The 20,692-nt window shown below is 48.0% G+C and overlaps 1 protein-coding gene across 13 annotated transcripts in view; it reads left to right on the top strand.

The window, feature by feature from the left end:
* The window catches only part of macf1a (microtubule actin crosslinking factor 1a), a 153,033-nt gene that overhangs the window by 80,622 nt on the left and 51,719 nt on the right, over positions 1-20,692 (top strand). For all 13 annotated transcript variants that reach the window (XM_062409352.1, XM_062409346.1, XM_062409353.1 and 10 more), the window contains 27 exons: positions 1,068-1,222; positions 1,752-1,878; positions 1,964-2,147; positions 2,239-2,405; positions 2,488-2,666; positions 2,765-2,903; positions 3,006-3,199; positions 3,332-3,491; positions 3,588-3,671; positions 3,842-3,949; positions 4,042-4,140; positions 4,262-4,384; positions 4,503-4,594; positions 4,853-4,988; positions 15,229-15,378; positions 15,738-15,971; positions 16,067-16,246; positions 16,330-16,503; positions 16,603-16,770; positions 17,490-17,681; positions 17,766-17,939; positions 18,085-18,208; positions 18,282-18,481; positions 18,571-18,888; positions 19,000-19,166; positions 20,001-20,157; positions 20,269-20,380. In XM_062409352.1, coding sequence (XP_062265336.1) covers positions 1,068-1,222; positions 1,752-1,878; positions 1,964-2,147; positions 2,239-2,405; positions 2,488-2,666; positions 2,765-2,903; positions 3,006-3,199; positions 3,332-3,491; positions 3,588-3,671; positions 3,842-3,949; positions 4,042-4,140; positions 4,262-4,384; positions 4,503-4,594; positions 4,853-4,988; positions 15,229-15,378; positions 15,738-15,971; positions 16,067-16,246; positions 16,330-16,503; positions 16,603-16,770; positions 17,490-17,681; positions 17,766-17,939; positions 18,085-18,208; positions 18,282-18,481; positions 18,571-18,888; positions 19,000-19,166; positions 20,001-20,157; positions 20,269-20,380 — 4,297 coding nt within the window. The remainder of the gene's footprint in view (positions 1-1,067; positions 1,223-1,751; positions 1,879-1,963; positions 2,148-2,238; positions 2,406-2,487; positions 2,667-2,764; positions 2,904-3,005; positions 3,200-3,331; positions 3,492-3,587; positions 3,672-3,841; positions 3,950-4,041; positions 4,141-4,261; positions 4,385-4,502; positions 4,595-4,852; positions 4,989-15,228; positions 15,379-15,737; positions 15,972-16,066; positions 16,247-16,329; positions 16,504-16,602; positions 16,771-17,489; positions 17,682-17,765; positions 17,940-18,084; positions 18,209-18,281; positions 18,482-18,570; positions 18,889-18,999; positions 19,167-20,000; positions 20,158-20,268; positions 20,381-20,692) is intronic.

Genomic DNA, 20,692 nt, shown 5'->3' with positions numbered 1-20,692 from the left:
CAAGAAGATTTGTTCTGATGTTCATTTGTAATCCTGCTGACAAACAAAGAAACAACCCAGATTCAGAAAAATATATTTTTAAATACTTCACACTCAAAAACTGTCCCTGAGAAATGTAATTAGTAAAACACTTCAAAAAGCTAAATTAAACTTTTTGATTAGTTGTAATTAAGCGTTCTCTCCTCTAACCCCCTCTGTTAACTAATCAAGTTGTATTGAGTCAAACCAGTAGTCGTGCATCCCATGGTGCCGTGGACTGGGATCAGTGGATAAGAGCCGGTAGCAACCACTGGGCTGAACTGAACCTAACACAGACCGGGTCCCTGAGGCTCAGTCAGTCAGCAAAACAACAACAAGTCACAGCTTTAAGCTTCAACTAACACTTCATGGATTTACTGTGTGTGTGCACAGCTTTGCTTTTCTGACATACTTGATAAGTGTGTGTGTGCAGGGAAGGGGTGAGAGAGGGTAGTGGTGGGTGGGTGGGGGGGGGGGGAGGTAAGTGCAGCTTTTAATGTCCTGAAACTTTTTCTCACAGTCTCAGCTTTTTGCCTTTTCTTTATTTTGACAACTCAATTTTTACAGATTTGAATCCCAAACTCTCTGGTCTCTTGTCGGACGCTGGGTTTCTCAGAAATCATTTTTGAGAAATCCAGGCCCGGCTTCACTGAACCTCGCTCGGGGGTTTGGAGAACATTCTGCCTTCACAATAAGAGCTCTGAGTTGTTACCAGCTTCCTGTAGTTCCACACTTTGCTCGTGGCAGCTTCTCTGACCTCATATCATTTCAGAGCTTCTGCTAACGTCATGAAATCCATGAATGTTTGCGTTTTGTGTTGCATTATGAGTTTGTTTACAATCAGCTTTTTGTTTACATGTTTTCCCTTCTCTCCTCCCTGGTTTCACCTCCCTCGCTCTCCTCCTCTTCCCTCTCTCCGGATGCCACCTCCTCTTTGCTCACCCCCCACATCGGTCTTTTCATAACCTCCATTCCCTGTTTTTTTTTTTGTTTCTTTTTCCGTTGTCCTCCCGTGTTTGCATCCGTTGGGCTCGACCGCCTCCTCTCAGATCACGATCAGCCGAGGGGAGGAGTGCGTGCTGGAGGACAACTCCCAGAGGACCAAGTGGAAGGTGATCAGTCCCACGGGCAACGAGGCCATGGTCCCCTCGGTGTGTTTCACCGTCCCGCCCCCCAACCAGGAGGCCATGGACACGGCCAGCAGGTCAGACCAAGAACCTTCACCTTCATGTTGTGAGGCAAAGATGGTTAAAGTTATAATAATGATTTTATTTATATCAATAATAATAATCACAGTGATAATACATGTGATTTAAATAGCGCTTTGAACGATACTCAAAGCAAATAAATAAAAATATTAGAAATATAAACTACGCATCATTAATCAAACATTAAAACTCTACACGTTCTGAAATAAAAACTGGAAAAGTAATTCATTAGATTTTATACTTTTAGACACATAAAACAATTAAAGGGTTATTGATGTTTTTATAAGTGACAAATTACTTGGATTTGAAAAAACTACATATTTTTTCTAACAAACCCAAAACACAGTCTATCCTGAACTTTAGAGTTTCTCTAATTAAGAGTCAATTAACAGGTGATGTAGAATTTTGAAAGGAGCATGTTCTTATCTATTAGGTTTAAAGAGTTTTATATTTTCAGGTTTATCGTAGGAATTGTACAATCTGGTGGATACTGATTTTGGTCCCACTCCTGTTGTCTGTGTTCAGGACAGAGCAGCTGTACCAGAAGGTCATGTCTCTGTGGCACCAGCTGCACGTGAACATGAAGAGCGTGGTGTCCTGGCACTACCTGCTGAAAGACGTGAGGACCGTCTCCACCTGGAACCTGGACACGGTGAGAAGAGTGGGATTGTGTTCACGTGTCTCTTCCTCTGCTCGGTCATACTCATCTTCTCCTCCCGCGTCCCCCCCCCCCCCAGGTTCGATGCCAGTCTCCGTCGGAGCGGCAGCAGGTCCTCGACCACCTGGAGTCCCACTTGGCCGACTTCCTGTCCGACAGCAAGGAGAGCGCTCTGTTCACGCCGGCCGAGAGACGGGAGCTGGAGAAGGACGTCCAGGAGGCCCAGCAGCACTGTCAGGACCTGCTGCTCCACATGGAGACGGGTGAGACACTGGGACTGCAGCTCTATAAAACCAGTAAAACTCTGCAACGAGGCTGAAGTAACACTTCTGTCTCCTCTCTCTCTCTCTCCAGCTGAGAAGGACGAGTCCGTCTCTCGGTCCTACCTGTCCGAGCTGCAGAACATCAGCCTGCGTCTGAACGAGGCCGAGCAGAGGCTGATGAGGGGGATTCAGACTCCGCCCCCCAGCCGGCTGTCAGGAGACACTGTGGACAACACCGTGCAGATCGCCGAGCAGGAGGTCGGTTTGAGACACATCTGGCAGCGTCACGCCTCTATTGGTCAGAATTGTCTCTAACTCCCTAAACGTCTCTGGTCTCCAGAAGCTGCAGTCGGAGCTGGACGCCCTGCGCTCTGGTCTGGGGGACGTGTCCCGGCGCTGTGTCCGATTCTTTGAGGAGAAGCCGACGTCCTCCAGCGTCCCCGTCCTCCAGGCCGAGCTCAACCAGGCTGTAGAGAAGACGGACAAACTGCACAACCTCTCGTGTGTCTACCTGGAGAAGTGAGAGGACCCTTGCTCTTCTGTTTCGATGCCAAACTCAGAGATGTGAACCAAGAGTGTGTTGGTATTTAATCTGGTTTGTTTGTCTTCCTGCGCAGGTTAAAGACCGTGGACGTCCTGATCCGCAGCCTGGACGAAGTGGAGAGCCAGGTCAGGAGGTACGAGAGCCGACTGAGTGAAGAAGACATCGTCCCTGCCGACACCACGGCCATCCAGAACCTCCGAGACCAACACGGGGTAAAGAACTGAACATCATTGTTTCACCATCTGAACAGGTGTAGTGTCGGGAAACCATTTGACTCTGATCCTCATCCTCTCTTTCCTGTTGTCTCTCTCCAGAGGTGGCAGGAGGAACTGGGCGAGCAGGGGGACATCTTCGATTCCCTGCTGTCCTCTGTGCATCGGGCCAAAGAGGCGGGGTCTCAGCTCAGCAAGCTCCACCCCGACCGCAGCCCCGAGCTGGCGCTGTACCAGGAGAGAGCCAATCAGATGACAGACAGGTGGAGCGGTGTTCAGAGACAGATGGAGACAAGGTGAGCAGCGCAGGGTGGAGACGAGGTCCTGCCACTCACGATCTCAGATTCTTTCACGTACAAATACTGAAGATAAAACTCAGGCTACTCTGTTATTATCTTTTAAATGTTCTTTTTCCTGTTTCCGTGCAGACGAGCGGATCTGGACGCTCTGGGCTCGGACCTGCACCAGTACAGAGCCGGTCACTCGGCTCTGATCCGGTGGATCGAAGAGACGACAAAGAGACAAGAGGACACACAACCTGGACAGAGCGACAGCAAAGCTCTGTCAGAGCAGCTGGCCCAGCAGACGGTGAGGGACACGGACCTCGAGAGATCGTCCTGAATAATAAAATGCTTTGGATGTGAATATATGATTTATAATATTTTGGTCTTATTGTTTTTTCAGGCATTAGTAGCTGAGATTGAACAGAACCAGACCAAACTAGATGAGTGTCAGACTCACTCCAAACAGTACTGCACCTCAGTGAAGGTAAGAGACTGCATCAGAAATATTTAACATGTGTCCTCTTGAGTAAAAATACATGTAAATGCATTTGAAGTTTCTGGAAACTGATGTAACGATGTAGATATTTGGTCTCTGTAGTATTCCGATGCACAGCCACATGTTTTACTCACTCACGCTCCATCTGACTGGTTCAGGACTACGAGCTGCAGCTGATGACGTACAGAGCCTTCGTAGAGTCGACACACAAGTCCCCTGTGAAGAGGAGGAGGATGCATTCTTCATCTGACGCCATCACTCAGGAGGTAACGATAGAAACTGCACCTCAGTGATTCAACCAATATCCATAATAACCAGAGTGTTGTAACTCATATGAATCTGTGTCTCATCTCTCCAGTTCATGGATTTGAGCACACGCTACACGGCCTTGGTCACGTTGACAACCCAACACGTGAAGTACATCAGTGATGCACTGAGACGACTAGAAGAAGAAGAGGTGGGACTTTGATTCACTGTTAAACACGGTTATCACTCACTTGTTACACACAGGAGTCCTCCTCCTGTTGAACTGAAGCTGTAGTGATGTTGAAGATGTGTCGACACTTTGATCTGTGCAGAAAGAGGTGGAGGAGGAGAAGCAGGCCCGGGTCGGGCAGGTCTCAGATCTGCTGTGCTGGGTCAAAGGGCTCCAGGGACGGACCGGCGGCCCCAACGCTGAGTCCTCACTCGCAGCTCAACAGGTAGAACAGAAGTTTCATTCAACTTTAAGCCCCTGAAGATCTGACAAACATTTGAAATGCTGTATTAGAGTGAAAAGAGACTTTGGTGCTAACGAGCTTATTGTTGCTCTGTGTAAAGTCCATCAGTGAACAGCTGGCAGCCAAGAAGGACGAGGTGGCTGAAGCCATCAGGAGCACAGAGGTCTTTCTATTATCAAAACAAGCCAGCAAGTAAGTTCACATCACACGTATGGACACACACATGTCGCACTACACACAACTTTACCCCTTTTCTACAAACCAACTCTGAGAAACTCACACAAGCAGCACAAGCTCAAGAGGTTGTTTTAAATATAAATTATGAGTAAATACAAATAATTCAGAGGTTAAAGTTCATTCCAGGTTTGGAAATGTGTGTTAAAACCTCAATGGAAGGTGAACAGCACCGAGGGAACCGTGTCACCATCTTCTCCCCTGTGTCCTCTGCAGGTTGTCCCCAGGGGAGCGTGCTCAGGTGGAGGCTCAGCTGGACCAGCTCAAGTCCACCTACAACCAGATGTGTGACAGCTCCACCCAACAGCTGCAGCAGCTGGAGCAGCAACTTGCCAAAGAGGAGGAGAGAAAGGTATATAGGTCGGAGGGATGAGGGACTGAGATGGAGAGGGGATTCCACATATGTACAGAAAATGGTTTATTTTCGTCCTTTTCAAGCTTCACAAAGTGTCATTTTAAAGGTGCTTTTACAAAAGGTTGTTCTGAGTGAATACGCTTGCAAGCTTAGTGTGAGTTTGTGTGTGTGGGCCAGCTAAAGTGTGTGTGTGTGTGTGTTATATGGCATGTTGTGTGTTCACAAAGCATTTTTGAAAAACATCACCACTATTGATGAATCTCACCCATCGACTCGGTTTAACAATCATCACAGACCCCGTTCAGACGTGTGCTCTTTTATTTATCATATTATATATATTTATTCATCATTAAGAAAAGAAATGACAAATCATGATTCGACACTTTGAGTGTAAATGTCTGCATAAGAAGAATTCACTGACACTGAAAAAGGCACAGTCTGAACTGGGCCTCCGCATGTTCCACTCTCTCACTGGTCTCCTGCAGTCATGTCATTAACTGTCATCGCACTGGTTTTTCCCCACTGTCACCATCATCATCATCATCATCATCATCATTATCAGAAAACACATCTGCTGAACTGCTAACCTGGTTAACACATGGCCTCAGTGGTGCAGCAGCAGCACTGCCCGAGTCATGGGAGCAGTCGGTCGTAGATTCATTGGTAGAACCGGTCATCTGTAGATAGCTTCATGTGACTCATCTCTGGAGCTGCAACTGTAGAATCACATTTCTTCTTCATGTGTTGGTGAAATAATGCCAACGCATAAAGTCCACATATTTCATTTCAGTATTTATTTGACTCTCCACACGTTCCTGTACAGTCACATGTTCACACAGTCAGTTCTCATGTTCTCATGTAGAGTCATTTGTCCGAGAGGAGTCGAGTGTCTGAGAGTAATAATAATTCTTATGTTTCAACAGCTGCACTTTGATACCTGGTTCCTATGTGAATGTTTTTACAATGAATTTATTTGTGACTTTAAAAGTTCTCACTGAAGCTTAGATGTTTTTATCGAGTCTCAGGATCAGTGCACCAGAGGCCAGCTATGCAAAAAAACTCACTTCACAATTTGAGCATGTTGTGTCCAGATCACAAGACTGTGTGTGCGTGAATGATACTGTTTGTGTTTGTTCTAATGCATTCTATTAATGTGTGACATCTTAAACCAGCGTTTTGCTCAAAAACCACTAACAGCTGCCGAAAGGAGAATTGTGGACATCCCAGTTCTGAGCCGAGGATCAGAGCGAGAGATGGAAAACATAAAGCAGGAGATTTGTAAACGCCCTAAGGAAGGAGATCAGTTTAGTGTTTAGTCAGTTATTGGGAATAAATCACTATTCAGTACTATCACAATACTTTTCCAATGATACGCACATATTTGTATATATGATGATATATTAATTGAATACTAAAGTCTCAGACCCAAGAATGAAATGGTAGTTTTAGTTTCCTGAGCGTTCTCCAGGTCACGGTCAGAGGTCAGAGGTCAGATGTTGTAGTGTCAGTGCAGTGTCAGGAGTCAGAATGAAGAGAGGCATGCAGAATGCTAACAACCAGCTTGTCACCTGTCGCGCCTCGCTCTGCGGATAAGCCGGCCCCTTTAGTGTGTGTGCCGTGGAAAGAGCCCGGACGGTGAGTAGCGCTCGCATTCTCTATTTCTGTTGCCTGCAAAAATCATGTGTTTTATTCTCTTCTGAATACGTCTCGTGTTCTTTTACATGTTTGCTTACCTTAAGAGCTTCCTTGTGCAATCTCTGTTCCTGGTTGCTCTGTTGCATGCTTAGAGCTTGTTTTAAAATAGCAGTGGTAAGTATCGAAGAACTCAAAGAAAATTATTACAAAAATATTGGAAAGAAATATTAAATCCTAAATATTCTATCATGAATGTTTTCTTCTTTTTCTGATTCTGCCAATATAATAATATTGTTATACAATAAGATAACATAATACATTTAGTACCAACCCCATCATGAGTGAATCTCAACTAGATGTTTTTTTTCTTAACGTAGAACCAAGTTGCCATCGCTGGAGTAATCGACCTGGGAACAGCGGAAACATTCCCAGTGTTCCCAGCCTCTCAGCGTGGTCTCATTGACCAGGACACCTGCCACGTGCTCCTGGAGGCCCAGCTTGTCCTGGGGGGGCTCGTCCAGCCCGACTCCCCACGGAGTCTCACACTGGAACAAGGTCGAGCTCAAGGCCTCATCGACGCCCGCAGCAAGGAGTCGCTGTCTGAGCTGGAGAACGCCCTGATTCTGGTGGGAAACACTGAATCTGAATCTGACCAGCGACCACCTGTGCTGCCAGTAGCTGAGGCCATGGAGGTTGGGCTCATCAAGGAGGAGGTGGGACTCCGCATTCTGGAACTCCAGATGAGCACCGGAGGCCTGAGAGTCTCGTCAGGGAAGCTGATAAGTCTGGAGCAAGCGGAGGACATGAGGCTTTTGACTCCCAGAACTGTCACCAAACTTCAGTCAAGGCTTCAGCGCCGAGAGCTGATCGATCCAAACACAGCTGAACAGATGCACCTGTGTGATCTACAAGAGCGCTGTGTGTTCGACTCCGGACTCCTCCTCCTCCCGGTCAAACAGCAGCCCGGAGGGACGGTCTGCCTCCGCTCCGGAAGGAAAGTCGGCATCTTCCGCGCCGTCCAGGAAGGTCTGATCGATCCCGAAGTTACCATTCGGCTGCTTGAGGCTCAGCTCTTTGCCGGCGGTGTAGCCGACCCACGCTCGGGCCATCGACTGACAGTTAACGAGGCTGTTCGTCTCGGGCTGATGGATCAGGATCTAGCCTGTGCAATGTTAGCACGTCAGCTGCAAACTGGGGGAATTATAGATCCTCTCAGCAGAGAACGCCTGGATTTGGGAGAAGGTATTCACAGAGACCTTCTCTCCTCTCGTTTGGCTCTGTTGGTCCTCGAGTCTCTTCGGAATGTCAGGGGTCTGCTGTGGCCTGAATCTGGAGAACTTCTGCCGATTGCTGAGGCTCTTCAACAAGGAGCGATCTCAGAAAAACTAGCAAGAAATATCCTAGCACAGCGTCATACCGTTGGAGGTCTGTACAAAGCTGAAGCTCTCCAGGTGCTGCCCTTAAACCTTTCTGCTTCGTCCCTTGAGCCCAGTGTCGTCGGTTTTCTCAAAGACACCCACATCCCAGATCTTCTTGTCAACATGAATCAGTCTGGCACACCATCTCTAAACCGCTCGAGCTGGGGTTCCTCCACCAGTTCCTCTTCACCTTCATCTTCTCCAGCTCCTGCAGACATGTTGTGTGATGCTTCACCAACAAGTGGAATGAATCCTGAAGAACAAGCCAAACACAAGCTGCTGTTCTACCTCATGACTCACAGCTACGTGGATGCTCACTCTGGAAAACGACTGGTGCTGCTCGACCCTGAGCTGGTGGAGTTGGTCGAAGCTGCTCAACTGGTTCCTCGAGACTCTGCTTTTGTTAGTCAAGCGGAGACTGGAAGCACTTTTGCTCCAGATCAGCAGGGGAAGTTGCAAACGGTGAAAGTGGAGGTGAGTGGAAAGCAGATTAAAGGTGTGGGAGAAGATTCCAATGTAGATAGACCGAGCAAGGATTCTGAGATCTATGGTACAAGTAGTCTAAAAGAAAGGTATGATGGAGAAGTGTTGCTGAAGCCATCTTTGATAATGTTAGCGAGTGATTTAACAACAAAAGAAGGAATCAAGGTCGAGAAAGTTGCAAAAGTAAGAGCTAAGAAGAAAGAAAAGACCAACGTTCAAAGTTTAATGGCTGTTGCTCAAAGCCCAGAGGAGCTGGTAGAAACTGAATCCAGACCAGGAGATAGGATTCGTCTGGTAGATCCCATCCCACTGGAAGCAGAACCAAGTGAAGGTGTAGGTGGGAAAGATGTAAACCCTGTAAAAGAGACAGATCCCAGGAGTGCTAAAGCTGAGGTTGTAGCTGCAGGGGAGATGGAAGTAGAAAATGCTGAGTTGTCAAGGTTGGTCCTGGAGCTAAAACAGGGAGGTGTAATGACAGAAGAAGGGGGAAAGCTGCTTCCTAATGAGGCAGTAGCCCAGGGCGTCCTCCCCGGCCACACGGCAGTTAAATTAATGGCTCAGGCAGGTCTGTTCGGGGGTTTCCTAGATGCCAGCAGTGGTGACTCCCTGAGCATGGAGGATGTCATGCAGGAGGGTTTGCTAGATGAAGATCTGATGTGGAGTGTCCTGCAGTCAGATAAAACCCTGGCAGGGATTGTGGACGCAGAGAAAGGGCAGATATGTGGTGTGAGGGAGGCAGCTCGAGAAGGGTTGATCGACCCCGACACTGCTGATAGACTCCTGGAAGCCCAGGTGGCTTCTGGGGGAATAGTAGACCTCCGCCGGGATAAGAAAGTCTCTGTCACTCTGGCAGCAAACCTGGGACTGATTGAGGAGGGTCAAAGAGAAGAGCTGGTGGCTCTAGAGAAGGCGTACAAAGGGAAAGACACAGATGTTAAAACCTCCCTCAAAAAAGCCAGTTTACAGCTACAGATGGAAGGCGTCATTGACACAGAGTCCAAGTCTCCAGTTTCTCTGGAGCGAGCTATTCAAAAAGGGTTGATTAAGTCCGAGGAGGCTTATCAGGTGTTGGCGAGGCAGGTGGCGGAGGGGGGTGTAATCCACCATGCTTCAGGAATGAGGCTTTCTGTCTCTGATGCTGTCGATAGAGGATTAGTGGATCGGTCTATTGCTCCTGGCCTGGAGGACTTGGAGTGGGTCTACCAGGGTAAAGTCAGCCCCTCATCTCACCCAGATGCTGTTGTACTCCAGGCATCGACAGGAGCTGTTTTAGACCCTGAATCTGGACGTAGACTGACATTGACTGAGGCTGTTTCTAAAGGTCTTCTGGATGAGAACATGGCCAGTGACGCCATGGCCTCTCCTTCAGTGACACAAGGAGCTCTGGACCCTCAAACTGCTCGAATTGTGCCTTACTCAGAACTTGTTAACCAGGGCAGGATCGATATTGACACAGGCAAACGTTTCTTAGAGGTGAAGCCATTCAGAGGGATTCAGAACGAGCAAACCGGAGACAGTTTGACCTTTTCTGAGGCAATTGTGTCAAAGCAAGTTGACCCAGTCCCAGCACTGAGGCTTCTCCAGAGCCAGGCCGACACTGGAGGGATAATTGATATAAAGACCGGAGAAAGGCTCCGTCTCTCTGAAGCCTGTAAAAGAGGTCTAATCAGAGATGACATGGTCAAAGTAATAGCCTCCAACCAAATGTCTAAAGGAGGCTTAGTGGATCCCTCGACTGGACAACAGGTTTCTAGTCTCCGTGATGCTGTTGCAGTCGGACTGATCCCCAGTGACATGGCGGCTGAGATTCAGAACAAAGTGGCTACTGCAAAGATTGAGGGTGAAGGAGGTAGTTCTACACCTGTGGCCTCATTGAGCAGCACATACAGCCCGGCTGTTATGATGACAGTGTCGAGCAGTCCAGCAAACTGGTCCGATGGGAACTCAGTGGAAGATTCAGGAGTCGTACAGGAAGATGAAAAGACAGTAATGTCTCTAGTATCAGACAAGTCACCTTACTACGACGTGGACGAGGACAATGTAGAGGTGCCGATGTCCACAGAAGAGTCTTTAATGGAGTCGGACCAGTCCATGGACCTCTTGTGTGATTTTGCAGCTAATGTTGAGAGAAGGATTCAGCAAGCCATCGGAGAGATGGTACCACAGAGAGACAGAAGAGAGAGGCGTCCTAAACAGGAGCCTGATGAGAAAGTGCAGATAAGTGAGGGTAAGGTGAGTGTCTGTGATATTGGCAAAGATTCCCAGGAAGAGGTGAGAGAGGGAGCTGCCATTTTGAAGTCAGACAGGGAACCTGTGTTTGTTGGGGTAAGAGAGCGTCGACCCAGTGATGAAACGTCAGAGGGTCATTGGGTTTCTGAAGTCAAACTGACAGGTCCAGTGGCAGCAGAGATTAGAGACAAGAAAGAAAGCAAAGACAACACTGAAGTGTCTAGAATGAAAGAGGAGGAATATAGAAAGAGTGATGTGACGGAACAGAGGGATGATGGTAAAGTTGTGGAGGGAGAGAAACCTTTAAAGATTGAAATCAAATCTGACGAATCAGGCCAGATGGTGACGTCTCCAGTTAAAGATACAGAAAGCAAAGGCAAGAAAAAGAGGAGGAATAAAAACAAGGGAAAGAGTAAAGAAGCAGAAAGTGAAACACAACCTGCAGAGATTAAAGAGCGATCAGGCATCGACCGAGCAGAGAGAGAAATTGAAGGACGGCCTGAGGCTGCAGATCCAGTCACAGATTACCTTCCATCACCAGACATAAGTGAGAAATTGCTAAGTCATGGTCGGGTAGCTTCCCTAGAACCTCCCAAAAGAGAGCATGAAGCAGACACTGATTGGAAAATTGAACATGAAACTGATTTGATGAAACAAGAAACCGTTCCAGCCACTGAACAAATTACAGAGCCAGAAAAGGGTGAAAAGAAAATTATGATTTCTAAGGATGTAGAAGAGTGTCATAAGAGAGAGAAGATAAAAAGAGAGCAGGAGAGGGAAGTCGGAGAGAAGGCATCTGTCTCTCAGGAACCAGAACGAGAGAGAGCGAAGGAGCAAGAGCTGCCTCTGAAATCTCCTTTACCGGAAAACAAGAAGGCCGCTTTGATTCTGAAAGCCAAAGAGAGCATCCTGAAAAAGGTGTTTGAAAGAGGAGTGAGTGAGAAACAGGCTGCTGAGGAGCTCCAGGCCCTGAGGAAAGAGGTGGAGAAGAAGGAGATTCAAGACACGACTGCAAGAGAAGTGAAGGCTACAACTCTGCCAGCTAAGAAAGGATGGGAGAGTCTGGATGTCGGAGAAGTCGAGAGGCTGAATGGTTCGTTAAAAGACAACGAGGACGAGACGAGTGTCAGAGAAGACAAATATAAAGTGATAAAGGTCAAAGAGGATTTGACTGCTGAGGAACTTTCCGTTAACGAGGGAATGGAAACCAAACTGTTTGAGGCTCCTTCACAAGAGAGAGGAAAGATCAGCTCTGGAAAGGAAGACATCGAGGTGTCACCATCAGTGAAGCCTAAAGAAATTCAGAAAAGCAAACGAAGCAAGAAGAACAAGAAGAACAAGAGTTCAAATGTGACAGACAAACCTGAGCCTGATGCTGAGAAAGAGGATTCTGAGGCGACTGCAACAAAATCTACCAAACCAAATGTAGATGGCTCAGCTTTAACTAAGGAGCCGAGGATGGTCCAACCTTCAGCTGGTGATACAACAATTAAACTTGACATCTCTGCAATCACTGATATAGAAGCTGAGACAAGTCGACACAGTTCACACGAGTCTGAGGAACCCAGTTCTCACGTTGAGGAACACACACGATTAACAGAGGTCACGACTGTCGAGAAAGAACACTCTCGTTCAGGATCAACAAGTGAAGGTAAATCCGTCCAAGCTGTCGCAGGTGAACCAGACGAACAAATCACAGCTCAGCCTGTTGCTCCTGTAGAAACAGCTGGGAAGGGTAAAAAGAAGAAAGTTGCTGTGGTCTTAAAAGAACAAGAGTCTCCAGATTCTGCAGCTTTGGTCTCAGAGGAAACGTCAACAGAGTCCGAATCAGCTGGAGTCACTGAGTCTGATACAACCGCTGAGAGCTGGGGAGAGGAAGAGGAGGAAGAGGAGGAGGAGGTCAGAAAGAGAGGAGGGACTGAGTCAAACAGAGAGAGGACCTCAGTCACTGGCAAGGTGAGACAAAATACAGCAGTCTCATGTAGATCTGTTTAAATAAAAACACATTTCTAAATGAGTGCAAACTGATTGTGTGTTTCTCCCTCAGTCATCATTGAAGCGTCAGGAATGTTTGGAGCACGACCAGCGGATCGTGGCCCTGGTCTCGATGGTGCGACACGTCGAGGTCCGACTCAAACAGCAGCATCAGCAGTCTGTGGGCCGCAGCCTCATCGCTCTGGAGGACACCATCAGGCAGACTGAGGTGGAGCAACATGTTTATTTATCCAACAGAGCCTCATTGTGTTTGAACACATTCGGTTTTTCCTGTAGGTTTCTATTAAAGCTGATTTAAGGATCAGTCTCTTCACTAAGCGGTATCAAGAAAACGTTTGTTTGTTTTTCCTGATCCGTCTCAAAGACTCTGGACCTTGAGCTGCGCGACTTGGAGTCCGAGGTCTCAAAGGAAGTGGAGGCGGCCGAGCTGCTGCTGGAGCCCCGACCTCAAGACGTTCCTCCGCAGCTCCTCCTGGCCCTGGAGAAGGACGGCCGCAGCCTGGCTCGAGGGTACGAGGCAGCTCGATCGCTCTCTGGTGGCATCCTGAAAAGCCTGCGAGACCACAGGGACTCTCACAAGGTAAAGGAAGCAGAGTCGCTGTAAAGGTTGTGATCCTACGTCTGTAGAGTAAGAGCTTTGTTCCCTCCGTGTTGAGATTGAGGCAAAGCTTCCACACTGATCCCACTGAACCTTCTCTCAGGAGGCAGTGAACGCTGAGAAGATGTCGCTCGGAGGACAAGTGGAGCGACTGCTCTCCTGGTTGAAGGAGACCGAGGCTCAGATGGACGGAGGAATTGCAGGAATGGAAAAAATGGAGAAATCTGAGAAGGAGGACAATTGTGATCAGCTCACACAGCAGCTGAATCTTTGCAAGGCAAGTCTGTCTGAAGAGAACTTTATAATATATAGTGCTACCTTTAGCAGAGATGTATAAATTGTATCATGATACAACAGATGTTTTATTAGTATTAAAGAAGTAGAAATTAAAGAAGAGACAGTCATATGTGCTTATTTTAGATGTTTACTAAAATCTTAAAAGTTGAATGTATTCATTAACGTTTCAACTAAAATTCTTATTTTCTTTTTATCATTTCTTGCCCTAATATAATCCCCTTGTGGTTGTAATACTCCCGAGTTTAAAACTTCTATAACGTGTTCTGTTGGAAAGATGCTTTTACATTCTTGGGGTTTCTCTTTGCTCAGCTCTTTAATCTTTATTGTAATAACATCACCTCCCTGTTGTGTCCCTTCATGAAGGAGCTGCAGTCCTCTCTGATGTCTCGCTCTGATGAGGTCAACAACGTGGCCTTTGAGATTCAGGTGTTCATCTCAGAGCGAGCTCAGGACCTGGCCCCCGAGCAGAGCAGGGATCTGCTGGGGCAGCTGCAGCAGCTCCAGAGGAGCTTCCACAGAGCGTCGGGGGATCTGCTGGGGCAGCTGCAGCAGCTCCAGAGGAGCTTCCACAGAGCGTCGGGCCGAGCTCAGGCCTGGGCCGACGCTCTGTCCGTCCAGAGAGAGAGGGAGGAGGAGTGGCAGCGCAGGAAGAGGGTGAAGGAAGAAGAGGAGGACAGAGAGAGGCAGAGTGCAAGGGAGAGAGAGGTTTGGAAAACGACCATTGAGTGGAACTGGTTTGAAATGCTCGGCTGGTCCTCACCAGTACAGATGAACGCTGCTCATGAAGTGTAGCTCACAGCTTTTTGTGTGACGCTGTGGACTTGTGCTTTGCTTTGTTCAACAAGATCGACTGTTTTAAGAAACACTCACGTTCTATGAGATCATCCCTAACGTATGTAAACCAGTTAACCTCCATCACAGTTTAACCTTTAGTCCCATTTCACATCGACTTAAACCTCCTCATCATCTCAGACTTTGGTAGAAACCCACTGCTGCTTGGCCACAACATGGATCACCTCCCTCACTCTCACCACAGACTTCTGATGCCAGCGTGTTGCTCCTCTGCATGTCTCTACTACCTGTGGATCATTAACCTGTTTGCCTTGCTGTTCCAGATTGCCACTGAAGGAAACCGCTTGTGTCCCGGCGGTAACGGCTTAGACGTCTGACCGCTTGAGTTTCAGAGCTTGATCGTTTTTTTTCCTCTTGTCTCAGCTGAAAACAGAGGAAGGAGGAAAAACCGCAAATAAAACTCTATTTGTTTGATTTCTCTCTGTTGTGTCTGTTGTTGCTTGACCAACGTGTGAAGACATTTTACAGTATGTGTGTCTCTGTCTGCCTGTGTGTGTGTTTGTGTGTGTTACGTGTGAACTCTGGACACAATCTGCTCAAAGCTTGGCAAAGTGTGCACTACTCAAGAAGTGAATTAAGGGAAAATGTACATTTAGTTTGCTCTTATTCTGAAACATACAAAGACCGGTTGTTTGCTGGAAGCTGTGCTCAGCAGTTCATGATGGAGTTTTCATCAGCGTCTTGTCTCCTCCTCTTCTCCTGCTTCACGTTTCCTTCTCGTTCACCTCAGGTGGTCCAGCAGCAGAAAGCCGAATGCTCCCAGAAACTGGAAGGCCTCAGCATGTGGTTGGCCGGAGCTGCCAGTTCGCTGGCCAGTCAGAACGCAGGAGCGGAGTCAGGTGACGTGAACGTGCTGCAGGAGAAGCAGAAAAAGCTCAAGGTATGATTTATTTATCCATTTCAATTTAAAGGCCCCAAACCAAACAGAAACACACGGATGAATTAATGAATCTACGTGTTTATATGTGCATGTTAGTCAGTTATTCATGATAATTTAATTAATCTAATATTGGCTCTTTAACTTTTCACCCTTGATGTGTCAAACCCATGACAATTTTTTAATACTTTAAGACAAAAACAATACTACTACTATTAATACAACTTCATCTATATAGCCAAAAAGAAAAAAATACAATTTGATTTCAAATTAGACGGTAAATAATATAATACAACATAATTAGTGACGGCAAAATAAAGGATAAAGAAATACTTTAGATACACAACGTTTTGTCTCCACAGGAAGTGCAGAAGGATCTCCAGGCGAGAGGCGAGGGCATCGCTGAGGCCATCCGCTCGGTGGAGGATTTCCTGGCAGAACGCGGGGACACTCTGAGTCCAGAGGAGAGGCAGAACCTCCAGGGGGCGCTGACGAGAATGAAAGAGCAGTACACCGCCCTGAGGGACACAGCCAACACGTCGCTGTCCGAGCTGGACACGGCCATCAACACCACCGTCCAGCAGAACACACAGCGGGTGGGGACAAGAGGCTGGTTCTAGATGAGCATGTGGTTTAATATGTCTTCCTCAAGGGGCTTATTCGTAATATTTGTTGTCCTCCTCTTCTTCAGGCGAAGGCGGAGGAGGATCTCCAGGAGACACGAGGTCAGATCGACTCTCTGCTGAAGGACCTGTCATCACTGAACCAACCGGGAAGGAGAGGAGCTGGATCTGTGATGGATCAGAGTGTGGTCGATGCAGCGTTCTCACAGCCAGAGGGCGCTGTCCTGTCACATACTGAGATGCTGCAGGTCAGGATCTCTTCTCTTTGTGCAGTTTCCTCATCTTACATTAATACCAGCTTATGACGACTAACCTTTGACCTCTCTACCAGGCGGAGCTTCAGCAGCTTCAGTCCCAGCAGGCACAGCTGCTTCAGATCACCCAGGCCACCCGGTCTCTTCTGGACCAGCCCGACTCGGCGGTTCCTCCCGAGGAGAAGCAGCGTCTCCGAGCTGCCCTGGACCAGCTGCAGGCCCAGCACCAGGACAGGCTGCAGAGCTGCCAGGTACTGAGCTCAGTGTGTGTCTGTGTGTGTGTGTGTGGGGGGGGGGGTCACGTCTACAGGATATCAAGGATGAGAGTGAACTCTAAACGTTTCTTCCAGGACCGTCTGAGGAAGTCTGAATCTCTGAAAGACGAGTTCACGAAGTTCCTCCACGAACATGGAAGTCTTGGTGCCTGGTTGGAGCAGAGCGAACAAGAGCTCCGTTCCCTGGGGGAAGGAGAAACTGACGCACAGGGACTGAAGGCCAGGCTGGAGGAGCACAGAAAGGTACACAAAATACACAACAATATCAGTTTACAAAAAGGTTGTGAAGCAACCCAAAAGCAGACGTTTAGGCCTGAAGTTGATGATTTTATAACTCAGTCAAAGAAAGTAATCTGAGTGGTAGAGCCCTGAAGGACGGACATCTCACTCAACAGTATAAACTCTGCACTGCACTGGAAAGTCCTTGATTTTGAGCATTTTAGGAAAAAGCAGCTATACAAAGTCAAGAAAAATATTTAAACTGCAGTAAATCCTGTAGTGGTTGCCTGTTGCCTATAGGTGGCGCCATTCAGTTGGGTTGTATTAATGTTTTTACTGCTTTGAAGTGAAGTCAATGGGCTGAGAAATATCGGCCACTGCGTCCGAGCCAAGAAAAACCACATTCTGAGGAACTGGGCTTTTACTTTAATTATCCACGGAAGCTTGAGTTTCCACGCTCAGTTTCCATCCGACCTGGGGCCCAGAAGTTTCTCTGATTTACACTCACATCACTCACATCTGGGGGAAAGTTGAGTTTCTCAAGAGGAGGCGCTTGATATCACTTTTGCAGTTTCTTATGTTTTCCTTACCCAGCCCAGCCTGGCATTTGAACCCGGGACCTGCTTGTCACTAGTTTCCGATCATTCATGCCCATTAATAAGAGAATTAGCTGTTTCTTGAAACCGTAGTTTTCTCTCAGCCCTACCTGCCAGCGGTTCACTGACCTCTCACTGTATTTGCAGCTTGCTGAGGATGTGATTTGCCACAAGGCGGATCTGCGCTTCGTCTCCATCTCGGGTCAGAAAGTTCTAGACTCCGTTCAAGGGGCTCTGGAGCAGGTTGGAGGTTCGGATCCCGCTCTGGACAGCACCAAGCAGCTGGTGACCGACAAGCTGCACGATGCTAACCACAGATACACAACCCTACACACCAAGGTGAGCGATACTAGTAATAAAACACAAATAGTCATATATTTGCTCGGTGAATCAGTCATTCAAATTCTCTGTTGGCCTGTGCAGTCGTCAGATCTGGGCGGTCGTTTGTCCGGCCTGCTGGAGAGATACCAGCAGCACCAGGATGAGGTCGTCTCCCTCCACTCGTGGCTCAGCACTCAGGAACAGAACCAAAGCATCGCCGGGCCGGGCGGAGACAAGGACCCACAGAACCTGCAGAACACGCTGCGACAAGTACAGGTGAGAACGACTGAATGTCCTCACCAGAAGGTTTTAATTCAATCAAGTAATTAAAGTCTGGAAATAGGTTGGATTGCTGAAATGAAAACTCTTTGATTATTATTATTTAAAAAGAAATGAATTGATTTTAATGGTGTGTCCTCAGCTGCTGCAGGATGAACTGGCCGAGCGCTCGGTGCAGCTGGAGAAGGTGAAGAGAGCCGGTCGAGATCTGGTCAGCACAGATGAATCTCCCTGCCTGAAAGCTGTGGACATCCTCTGTGCCGCAGGTAAATGAATCTGCCCGACAGCTCCCCTCTTACTCTTCCCTGAGCTTGTGAATAACTGTCTTGTCTTCCTCAGATGGTTTGGAGAAGAGGTTCGGCTCCCTCTCATCTTCTGTGTCTGAACGGGCCAAGCAGCTTCAGACGGCCGTGGCCCAGTCCGTCAGCGTCCAGGAGGGTCTGAAGGCTCTGCTCAGCTGGCTGGACAAACTGGTCCTGAAGCCTGGACCAGTGGAGCCCACTGCACAGGCTCTGCAAGACGCCCTCACCCAAAACCAGGTAGGACCATCACCAGAGGAAAGCTGCAGGGTTTATTAGACAAACTAGAAATGGTGCTGTTTAATATCCCGACTTCTCCTCATCCTCAGAAACTCCGGCAGGAGCTGCTCTCCAGGCAGGGCAGCGTGGAGGCAACACGAGACTCCATCTCCAAACTGCTCCAGAGCTCCGACGCCTCCACAGCCTCAGGCCTCCAGGGAGCTCTGGACGAGCTGACTCAGCGCTACTCTGCAGCCCAAGCCAGCCAGGCGGAGAGGGAGTCTGAGCTCAAAGGGCTGCTGCCCCGACTGGAGAGCTACGAGCGGCTGGGGGCCGACCTCCATGTCTTCACCCAGACCCGCCTGAAGGCCCTGAGCCCGGTGGGCCAGCCCGACCGCAGCGTGGACGACTACAGGCAAACTGTCGAGGTCGGCACCAGAGTCAGATTAGTCAAATAACCCATTTTGAGTTATATGATATGACTCCTTAAAGTTAAACTAGGTTATAATCCTCTTTTTGTCCACTGCACCTCTTCCCAGGAGGTGAGGTCGGAGCTGGAGCAGGAAGCCGGTCAGCTGAAGTCCTTCTGCAGCCTCGGCTCCGAGCTCAGCCAGTCACACACTCTGAGCCACTCGCAGGGCTTACTGGATAATGTGAGGGGGGTGTCCGACGACTTCACACATCTGGAAGCAAATGTCAACGAAAGGTGAGAACATCTGGCAACTTTTAAAAAGTGCAGCTAGAAATGCATTTTCCATATATTTACCGTGGAAGTGAACAGATTTGTCTTCTTCAATAAACACAAATAATTTATCTCTTAAGATTAATAAATAGAAATAGAAGAAGACATTTTTAATTCCTCTCCGTCATTTGCACAATTCAACATGAAATTCACAAGGTGGCACCAGATGCAAAGCTGTAAAGAACAGTCAGACTGGATTTATTGAATTAAATAAATCCCTCCTATCATCTCAGATATCAGTGTCGCAGTTTGTTATCATGTGTGTTTTGCATGATGAGTTTCCAGCTCCTGTACAGTATCACGTACAGAGAGAGAGAGAGGAGGTCAGGGGCGAGTTAACGCGGCCTCGGGGCGAGTGAGGACCTGGAATTCATCCTGTCAATACTTTGTTTACACTTTTGTGTGTAAAAATAGTGTGTAATAGTGTAAAAATAGACTGAGAGGGACAATGTGATGGTTTCACTTTGAGTTGAAACCATGTGGTTACGGCTTGTTCTTTGTTTACTCAACCTCCACTTCTTGCCTTCCCTCCTTCCTTTCCTCTTCCTCCCTCCTGCCCTCTCTCGCTGTTCTTCATCCTTTCCTCTTCCTCCCTCCTGCCCTCTGTCCCTGTTCTTCATCCCGTCCTCTTCCTCCCTCCTGCCTTCTGTCGCTGATCTTCATCCCGTCCTCTTCCTCCCTCCTCCCTCCTGCCCTCTCTCACTGTTCTTCATCCTTTCCTCTTCCTCCCTCCTGCCCTCTGTCCCTGTTCTTCATCCCGTCCTCTTCCTCCCTCCTGCCCTCTGTTCTTCTCCTCAGGTTCTCTGCCATCCAGGCCTGTGAGCAGCAGCTGCTCGGCTTCCGTGGGCTCTCCGGCTCTCTGGTCAGGTGGCTCCAGACGGCACAGGAGCAGCTTCCCCCCAAAGAGGCCAACCTCAACACCGAGGGCCTGCAGAAACGAGTGCAGCAGCTGCAGGTGGGGAAACGGCACTGAACTCTGCATCCACATGTTTTATCTGACAAAAGAAAGTATCGCTTGTGTTTTAGTTTGACTCCACTGATAGAAAGTGAATTGTTTTTCCTTCAGGACTTGTTGAACGACTGGGAGTCCCAGGGATCCAGGGTCCAGGAGCTGAGTAAGACGGGCTCCGAGCTGGAGTCTCTTATCATCGACATCACCGCTCCTCAGACCAAAAGTGGTGAGAGCGGCCAATGAAAACAATCCTCCCGTATTACATGACTTGTTTTCCACATGAGAGTCTTTGAGCGATTTAGATTTACAGATGACGCACGTGGGAGGAAAAGTCCACAAGAGCTTCGGAGAATCAAAAACCACAGGAGCAGAGAAGAAGAATGTACAGAGCCAATCAGAACGCTATAGATTTTTATTTATTATAGATTCTGTCTCGGTCATTTGTCCTCATATAGTTAATATACACACATATATGTATTTATGTTGCTTTTTACATGGCTTCTGTCCAGCTCTTTGTATTGAGCACAGTTTTTGTTGC

Source organism: Platichthys flesus, chromosome 17 (genome assembly GCF_949316205.1).
Source record: "Platichthys flesus chromosome 17, fPlaFle2.1, whole genome shotgun sequence".
In the NCBI taxonomy this organism is placed as follows: Eukaryota; Metazoa; Chordata; class Actinopteri; order Pleuronectiformes; family Pleuronectidae; genus Platichthys; species Platichthys flesus.
This window is presented reverse-complemented; position numbering and strand designations above follow the sequence as displayed.